Consider the following 9,269-nt stretch of genomic DNA (forward strand, 5'->3'; position numbering starts at 1 on the left):
CCTATCTGTAATTTCAATGCCAAGCAAGTGTAGAATATGTGCTTGGAGAGAAGCTCTCTTGGCTATCAATCTGAAATGGCTATGAGACATTTACTGCCCTAATTACTTATTATGTCTGGCAGTACCTGAAACTACCGAATCGAGGCGAATCGCTACAGCAAATTATGCTAAAGGTAATCAAGCCATACCGCTACAGTCAATCAGGCCAGTCGGGCCATAGTGCAATGAGAAGTCGTTGAAAAAGGAATGCTGCTGGCCCGAATGGGCCCTCACGAAGCTTGTATAAACGTTGGATCTAGTGGCATTTTTTAGGCGGTGTCTGAGACCATGACTTTTGGCGAAAGTGTCTTTTTTTTTTTTGCGTGTCGTACAATATCGTGTGTCCAATGACTAGCGTGACTACTTTCCCGCCTTTCCTCAACCAGCAAATCAGAACGCACTGAAGGCGATATTATAACGATATCTACAAAAGTGACTGTCTCAGAATACAGCCCTTTGTTCGAGGAATTCTCACAATTTTAAGGCTTCATATTGTCACGAACTTACGTCTTGCTTTGGTGGCGCATTACAGGAGGGGCTAGCCAGAAATCATTTTTTTTTTAATATTGGGAGTAGGGTGGGTGGCGTTCAATGAACCTTTAAGCATGTTCACACGTGCTTTTGTGTTTATTCGTGTTATATACGCATGCAGTATTGGGGAGGGGGCGGCGGTAGTTTTGCACCAGCCCCCCCCCCCCCCCCCCCTGCCCTCGCTACGCCACTGCACTATAGTGACCTCGTGTCTCGTTCTTGTGTCTCGCGTCCTCGCAGTCGACGAAGCAGCACAAGCCTCGTCTCACGCGGACGCCGGCGGAAGACGACGACTCGCGCGAAGCCGCCACCAGCCCGACGTCCTCTTCGACGTCGTCGGCTGCGAAGGACAGGGTGACCAGTCGGACTTCGGACGTGTGACGGACGGAGGCGGCAGCTGGCCGCGCTCGGACGCGCCCGGCGGCGGCTGCTCGCGTGCCGTGTTTCGGTGAATGGTGCTGTTCGTTTTTAGCCCCGCACGCTGGTTCCCCTTCAGGCTGCCTTCGCTTCTTCGTTCAGTGCCTCTCCGGTGAGTGATGTGCGACCAAACCGTCGGCGGATCATCCCGGACGACCGAGAGCCTCGGATGGCGACCACGCCTTTCCCATCACTTGTTCTGGAACGCCCGGGGCGTGACTTCGTGTTGGGAGCCGTTCGCATAGCCACAGCGCATACAGGTTCGCTCGCTAGGGAGTCCACGGTAACTCGCTGTATGGTAGTTGGGAGAAGATGGACCTTTAGGCGCAAGTTGGAATAAGTGAACAACGATACCGAATCTCCCGCATAATACGCGGTTCCCCGTGTTCGTAAACTCCGCATTTGTCTTTATGTCTTGACCAGCCCTTCTCGAGCTAAAGGCAATCGAATAATTGGTGGCCAACTCGCTCATTGAATAGGGTGGCGTGAGATTGAATGAGGACAAAGATATCTTTATAGCAGCATATAGCCAACATTACTTGACATTAGCCGTCACTTAGCCGACAGGTAGCCAATATTAACCTGTGGTAGCCAACATTAGACAATTCTGGTAGTAGGCGATTACATACGGTAGTAGATTATGTCAGAAATTATTGTAGGTGGCATCACACCCGTTTATGGAAGGTGGAAAGTGGCCCATGGAGGCGGTGTCTTCAAATAAAGAAGCAGTCTAGGCTGGGTTCCTCGGCGACCTATGCTTCACTCCAATAACGCGCGATCGAAAGGCAGACAGCGTCGGATAGCGCTATAAGTGTATTGAAAAGTGTGTTCTTGAATTGTAAAAAAAAATGTATATAGGGTGCGGCTCAGGTTTCGTAGACTTTTCTCGAACTGTTTACAGTTGCATATTAGTGGCCGATTGAACATGTCCTTCAGTTTTCACAACGCCACGCAGCTATTGTGAGAATGGCCTCGGAGGAAAAAGGACGTCTCGATCTACTTTCAGAGCAAATCTCGTTTTGAGTGGTCATTCTAGTCACGCTACTCAGGTTCTGAGAGTTTACTTTGCAAGCCATTTTGCGGACTCGGTCCCCAGTTACGATCATAATTTATAGGCAAGAACGATGGCTTACTAACGAACATAAACCACCAACATAATGTCAGATGTCTATTTCTTTCCATGTTGCCATATCAGTTTCGTATTGTCTCGAGTGTTCTTAATGGTACTCAGGTATTTTAAACACTGCGCTTCAGTTTGCCCTCTCTGCTATAGAGTCACACAAACCGAGCTTCACTATTATATCTCCAGAATTCAAACTCCCAGAATGACGCAATCAATTGCGTGATTCGCTGTTTCACCAATTGATTAGCATAATCAAGGACGCGGTGAAAAAAAAAAGCAAGAGGTCAAAGCCTGATTTTAAACGGCGTCCTCATGTACGCCTCGTCTCAAAAGTTATGTGGTAGTCGAGGCTACGCGGTCATCGCTCACAATTTTTGCTAGCCTCGAATGTGGTAGAAGCAAGTGTAATTCATCTACAGCAATAACGTAATCAAACAGAATCTGTTAAACTATAGAGTCAATATTGGGCACGATCTTCTAACTGTTGGGTACACACCTTGTACACAAACATTTCAGTTGAAAAGAAGGTTTCTAATGCTTGCGCAGGTTCCAGTAGTCTAACCTCGACGAGGGTTTGAACACACGACATTGCCACAATAACTCAGACGAAGATCGGTAGGGGCTTTGAATATGTCGATGAAAAGCAAAGACACGACACGCATCGTTCTCACCTTTCGTCGACGTCTTTTAAACGTATCCCCATCTTCGTCGCGCTAAAACTCCTCACCGCCGCGGCGGTCGCATTTTCGACGGAGGCGAAAATGCTTGAGGCCCGTGTACTTAGATTTAGGTGCGTGTTAACGAACCCCCAGGTGGTCCAAATTTCCGGAGCCCTCCACTACGGCGTCCGTCATGATCATATAATAGTTTTGGCGCGCTAAACTCCTGCAATTAATTATATAACTAAACCGACTAATCCGGCTAGCTGTATTTACCACGATACTATGCTTACAATACGAGACTGTAAGCATAATATTTACTTCCTACTCCGTACTCGCAAGCAATAGTCTGTGTAACCAGATTTACAGAGCCTTAATTAATACCAACAGACAATGAATCCAAGGAAGGTATAGAAGGCGTTGTTTGTAGTCCTTTAACTATAACGTAGTAATTATGATACAAATGCGAAGAAATTAAAGTGGACGAAAAGACAACTTGCCGCCGGCAGGAGACCGAACCTGCAACCTTCAGATAACGCGTCCGATGCTCTCTAATCCGCTTCTTTAGATTTACACAATGACTGCGCCTGCTTTGATCTTGCCTCCATCAGAGGCGCTAATTACTCTTGTCGAGGGTTTACTCTCTTGCAGACTCTAAAGCTAAGCTGCGAACTTTAATTTCAGCTCGCTTCTTATTTTGTACTGGAATATGAGGAAAACATTCGTGCTACTCGGATATCTCTCGCGTACCGTGCGTTGTTTGGCAACGAGCAGCTCTCAACACGAAGTGAACGCCCCGAAGGCTGTTAGGCGATCGCCTTCCGTCGCTCTCTCCTGCTTGGCCTTCAGTTCATCGAAACGAGAAAAAAAAAGATAGTGAGAGAGACAGACAGAGACTGCCGCCTCTTCCAAGACTACTCGAGAGGACAACATCGCCCACACGCGTCACCTGACATTCCTGGAAAGAAAAAAACCTATTACGGCGCAGCATCAGCAGCGGCGGGAGCTCGCTGCTGTAAACCACTGCGCCTTGTTGTTTGCGCTTCTGTGATTTCCTTCGTGTGCGGATAAGCAAGGAACGGTGTGATCAGAGTTGTGTGCATTACGAAGAAGGATGCCGGAGCAGAGTGGGACAACGCGCCTGCTTCGGTGAATCCCCACCCCCCATCCCTACCACGCAACGCACCTTCGAAACGGATCTCTTTTGGATTTATTATAAGTACGTTCGTATATTTTGAATTTGACGCGCGCGCTCTCCTGTCGAACTGGAACCCGCACCAAAAGCAAGAAGGTGCGCCCGAGTGCGTAAGTTCCGTGGGTGGAAAAGTCTCCCGCCGCCGGTAGCCCACCACGATGTTGTGTACGCGCACTCGAAGGACCCACGACGGCTACTCTCCCGTCGCCCATGTGCGGGTTTGTTGTTGCTGTTTTATTTTTAATTTTTGTTTTTGTTTTAGCGTTTTCATCTCTTCGGCGGCACGATGTTCTAACACTCGGCATATCGTTTTGCCACCTCTCTCTTCTAGGATCAGTCACAATTGAATTCAAGGTTCGTGCTTTTTCTGAATCCCCCCAAAAGCCGCCCACCCATTCCCAGTCCCGTTAGTTCGCAATCGTTGCGCGGTCATCTCCTTCTTCACACGGTCGGCGAACTGTAGTGGTACGCTCGTTTCCGCCACCACGGAGGACGAAGTGCTCGCTCCAAACAAAAAAAAAAGCGGGCGAGAGAGTAGCTTTTAAGGATTTCGGCTTTGTCGACGTAGCTGTGGCCTTGTACCGTGCGCAGAGAAGGCGAGCGAGCGGTTTGTTTCTTTGATTGAAAAGGTGTGCAGTGTTTGTCGAGAGTGCACACGTCGCGAGGTGGATGAGTCGCAACCGGTGTGTGCTGCGGAAACCCATTGCGTCACGTCTGCGTGCTCCGGGGCGCAGCAGATAGTGAGCGAAGCTATAGGTGTTGATCGAGATTATTATTTTTTTTTTCGAACGACAGGATTACGCGCGGGTGTCCGCACTGCACTTGTCAACGACTCTGTCTGTGTGTGTCTCGTGGAGCAAAATCAGGGTGGCCTGGTTGGGCGTTCATCAAAACACTCGCTGAGCCGAGTTATACAGCGTTAACCCTGACAGGCATAGGTGCTCGCAGGTTTCCCCATTGGGGGCGGGGAAGCAAGCTTTACCGACCCCCCACCCCCTTCCCCCTGTCGTTCACGTCCGAAAAAAAAAAACCGAGCTTCGCAGTGTATGCAAAAGTGAAAATGAAACGATGACATCGTCCCCACAACGACCTAGATTTGATCCCCTGGTTTCCAGGGATAAAAGTGGGAAATTAGCAGTTCTTAGAATGCACCATAAGGTATCCTCGGCTGCCGATATCGTCAAAAACCTGCATCGCCATAACCATGCACATTAAACAATGACGGGGGGGGGTCCAACTGTGGTCCAACTGACCATAGGTACGGGGCAGACTTGGCGCCCTCTTAGATGATTAGCCCCCCCCCCCCCCTTTCCCCTTTGCGCTACGCCTATGCTGACAGGCCACCGTACGCCCACTGCCACTCGTGACATCCACCCCGACTGACGCGCTTTCGACAATTACTGCATTCTGTCGAGCCAAGGTTATCAGAGAGGGCGTACAAAACACAGAACTACGCTTCGCGGTTATAGAGTTACGGTACTTGTAACGCAACGAGGTGTAGATCGTCGACTGCGCGCCACGTTATTAAATTCTGGACGACCCGTGACGCCCCTCTCTCGTAGTGAGAACAGTGGATGACGGAGTAGCAGAAGGTTTAACGACCCAAACTCAACCTCCCTCCATCTCTCCGGGGTTCGGATGTAGAATAAGCGCGATCGCAGGTTAATCCAAGTGCGAGTTCGCGTGTCGTAGCGAGCGAGGGAGCCCCGCTCCCGTTAATTAATTATACAGGCGTCAGGTACTGCACCATTCCATTCGCGTCTTTAGCAAGTTTTAGGGCACGTTTCACTGGCGATCCTGTACGGAGCACGTTGTATAGTTGTCCCCGCGCGTATGCACACGGCGGGACGTTATCGTAGCCTTTTCGGAACACGAAGAACGAGCAGCCCGCTCGTGAAGGTAGCTGTTTGCTCCTTGTACGAGCCGTACTTATTTATTCCTGCCAATTAACGAGAGCTCGAGAGTTGTGCAGCCACGCAGGTGACGTCACATTTCCCCGGAGAGCTTCTGTAGCAGTTATCGTTTTACGCATCGGATCGCGCAGTTCGCGTGCGCGCGTGACGTTCGAAGCATCCTATCTGCACTGGACAGTTACATCAGTTTCAGAAGTATTTTTTTTCTCTCTCTCTCTCTCAAACACTTATTCTGCACTCGGGACGTTTGATTAACGATGCTTTGGAAAGCTCGTCTCGTCGCGAGAGATATTAGCCTTAGCGCAGAGCGAACCCAAGCTCACGAAAATTCGGACGACCGAATTACTTCTCCAGAGTATTAGTAACAGCACGGCGCTTCGCTCATGCGTGGTCGCTCATTCCTTTCGCAACCCCTTTGGAATCGGCTTGGCGAGACGCTGGTCGGTTGTTATGCTATAACAATGCCGGCAGCACGAAAGCCAAGCACGGAAAAACTAGAGCAATATCATGCACGACCACGGCGTTGGCGTTTGCGCAAATAGTGGGCAAGAAAACTTGCCGGTAGCACGGTAGAAAGGAAGACTGAACAAAAAAAAAAATATCGTCGCTCGTGTCTAAGCTCACATACTTACGAGGTAGAGCTCTCGTCATGTAAAACCATTAACATTTGTGCACATTCTGCTTAAGCGTAGGCTGTAGAAGTAGTGATCGAGTGAGGAACTTCTTTCATTGAGAAAAAAAAATAATACAGAGCAATGTGTCTGGACCACACCTCTTTGCTTCGGCACAAATTTCGCGAGATTGCAGTGTGCACTTACAGCACGCATAAAACACGAATTCTCAGGAACACAACACTCATCATTGCGAGCTGATAAACCTGCAATGCCCGTTAAAAGGAAAAAAAATGGAACTCGCTCGCACTTCGGCAAATTCAAGCTTCGATCGACATCTCGCCTATTTTGATCGCAGAAGCGTTGGGTCAGCTAGCGCGACGACTCTTGTCAGCATAAAGTACACGCGCTTTTTGAAATACTCATCACATTTTGTGTCGAGCCTACGTCAACAGTGGTACTCGACGGAACAAAAAAAAATTACGCTGCTACGCTCTTTCGTGTTGCTATTTATTGTTCTTGGTTCTTTGCAGCCGTTGATTCATCCGCGTCAGACAAAGGCGCCGGTGATTTTTTCTCGCACCGACGTATACACATAGCGTACGCATCGGAGTGCCTTGCCGCAGGCTAAAAAGCTGTCGCGCCCATCGCAATCCCCCCATCGCATTCACACGTGAGCACTTGAAACTCTTGTTAAACGCTTATTTTTCTCGAAGACCCGTTCGACGACAAATCTTTGTGCAGTGTTGTTCCGTTACGTTCCGCCCTTCGTGTACACTCACAACGGTGATGTTTCCTCATCAAGTAAATGTGTACGTCAACGGAGAGGTCGCGTTCTTATTGTATCGTAATACACCAGTATCACAAGCAAGCACTGAAGGTAAAAAGAAGAGTAAAAGGAAAGGCGACAGAGCGTGCGTGCTTCGTTGCTTGATACTGAGCGTCATCTTTTTCGGTTTCGAGCTTGGCTCGCTTCCTTCAGCCTCGTTTACGTGCCCTGACGTTAGTGCGTGGCCGCCGTCTTTTCCCCGATTCTGCAAATAATTCGCGCCTGGCCATAGTTGGCCCTTTATACTCCGAACCTAACGACCAAGGCGATGTCGCGTAATTCGTCCGTCGAGAACCACCAAACCTGTGATTCCTACTATACCCCGGTAATTTGTCCAAACTGCTATAATATCCGTTGCTGTTACTGTAACAGCGTCTACTGAAGCATGGAAACGCGCTGTACACAGACCACTGTGACTGTCGCGTTGGTAGGATGAGTTGTTGATCTCTGTGCACACCCTGGGTCGTCTTGCAGCTGTACCAAATGTCCTGTCAAAGAAAGATTCCGTAGAGCCAAGTGTAACTCTTATCAGAAGAAAGTACTTAGCACGTCGTCCGATTTCTTTCGCCGCAGGGCTTGCTCTCCTGACAGAAGTGGACGGTGAGGTATATTCTTTGCGTAATGGCAAATTTAACCTAACATTACTTTTTTTCTTGCTCTCGTGGCATGTATGAAAGACAGCACCATATCATGTAACAACGCTCTAAAGGCGTTCTTAGCGAATGTGCGCATCTGTCGTGATCTTGCACGAATAGACTCGTTCTGGGTATGCGCGTTGCGTTCCTCTGTAGCTTACTCGTAGTGCCCTGCCTGAAGTCACTTGCAGAAAAGTCGACCCTGTTTGAATCCCTTGTTACTGACAACTAGATCAGCGTTGAAAAAAAAAATCTCGATAAAGTTCCGACGTGATCATGCTCCAATATACCACAAATCGCATAATATCCAGTTCGTAGGACCTAAGTTTCCTAAAACGTCAGCACCTTCGTAACCAAATCAAGCGAGTTGGCACAATCAGTCTTTCTAATGATGTCAGTGGACGTTAAGCAAGTTAGCGCTGTCGAACTTACCGGAAGCGGTGATGCTGTGGTAACGTTCAAGTTTGACCGTGCACGGATGTTCTAGCGGGAAGGTCATTTGGATATACCTTCGCATCCCGCGCACTCACTCCAGGCAAAATGATAGCTCGAAATAGAAACCAACTCGCCTACTGAGCCTCGGTTTCGTGCGCCTAAGTCATTTCGCATTACCTGGGAGTGCGATAGAACTTGTTTAAAAGTGCGTACGCCACCACAGGTCCGGCTTTTCTTTAAGTGCCTAATTTTGGGAATTCCACTCGCGCAGTAGCAGTTCTCGCAACGGTGATGCTATTCTCCGCAATGTTTAGGCAACTTTTTGAAAGACTAAGGTCTTTACAGTCAGAAGCGAGCCTTGATGCAACTCTTCTGAGGGAACAATAGCACGAAACAGCTAATGTGTTTGGCGTCTTGAGTTTAGACCATAATGGCCCTGAGTAAAAGTTTATAACAGAGTGGCTTTGTGTGCTGGAAAATGACCAAAACGGCAGCAGTTTAAGACAGGTGTCCTACATGTCTGAACGGTTCGGCGATGAAGTTTCAAACAAGGTTGTGGTTCGTTTTATCTCTGAGTGTAAAGAATGTTTCATCTTTTTATGCAGTGTTGTGCGAGTGCCGTGCGTAAGTTGTGCGTTGGTGATTAGCGTGTAATAGTATTTCCAAACGTGATTGCGAGCATGTACCCATTGCCGGTCGCGTAATTCACGTGTGTAACCGGTTTAAGGACGTTTAATTCGTAGGAATCCCTTTTGTGTTCATTTTCATAGGACCGAAGTTAGTTTATGAGCTTCGAAGCATAGAAACAGAAAGAGTAGGCGCAGCGAAATTTTCAGACATGCGGCTATAGATCGACGCCCCGTCTATCGTTTTTCACACTTA

General features: G+C 48.5%; 1 protein-coding gene across 2 annotated transcripts in view; it reads left to right on the plus strand.

Moving 5' to 3' along the window:
• LOC119387961 (potassium voltage-gated channel subfamily H member 6) overlaps positions 1-9,263 on the plus strand; it is a 282,090-nt gene extending 272,827 nt beyond the window's left edge. For both annotated transcript variants that reach the window (XM_049413770.1, XM_037655551.2), the window contains one exon: positions 811-9,263. In XM_049413770.1, coding sequence (XP_049269727.1) covers positions 811-951 — 141 coding nt within the window. In that variant the 3' untranslated portion in view covers positions 952-9,263. The remainder of the gene's footprint in view (positions 1-810) is intronic.
• Positions 9,264-9,269: the final 6 nt, after the last annotated feature.

This window comes from Rhipicephalus sanguineus, chromosome 3, assembly GCF_013339695.2.
Source record: "Rhipicephalus sanguineus isolate Rsan-2018 chromosome 3, BIME_Rsan_1.4, whole genome shotgun sequence".
Taxonomy (NCBI): domain Eukaryota; kingdom Metazoa; phylum Arthropoda; class Arachnida; order Ixodida; family Ixodidae; genus Rhipicephalus; species Rhipicephalus sanguineus.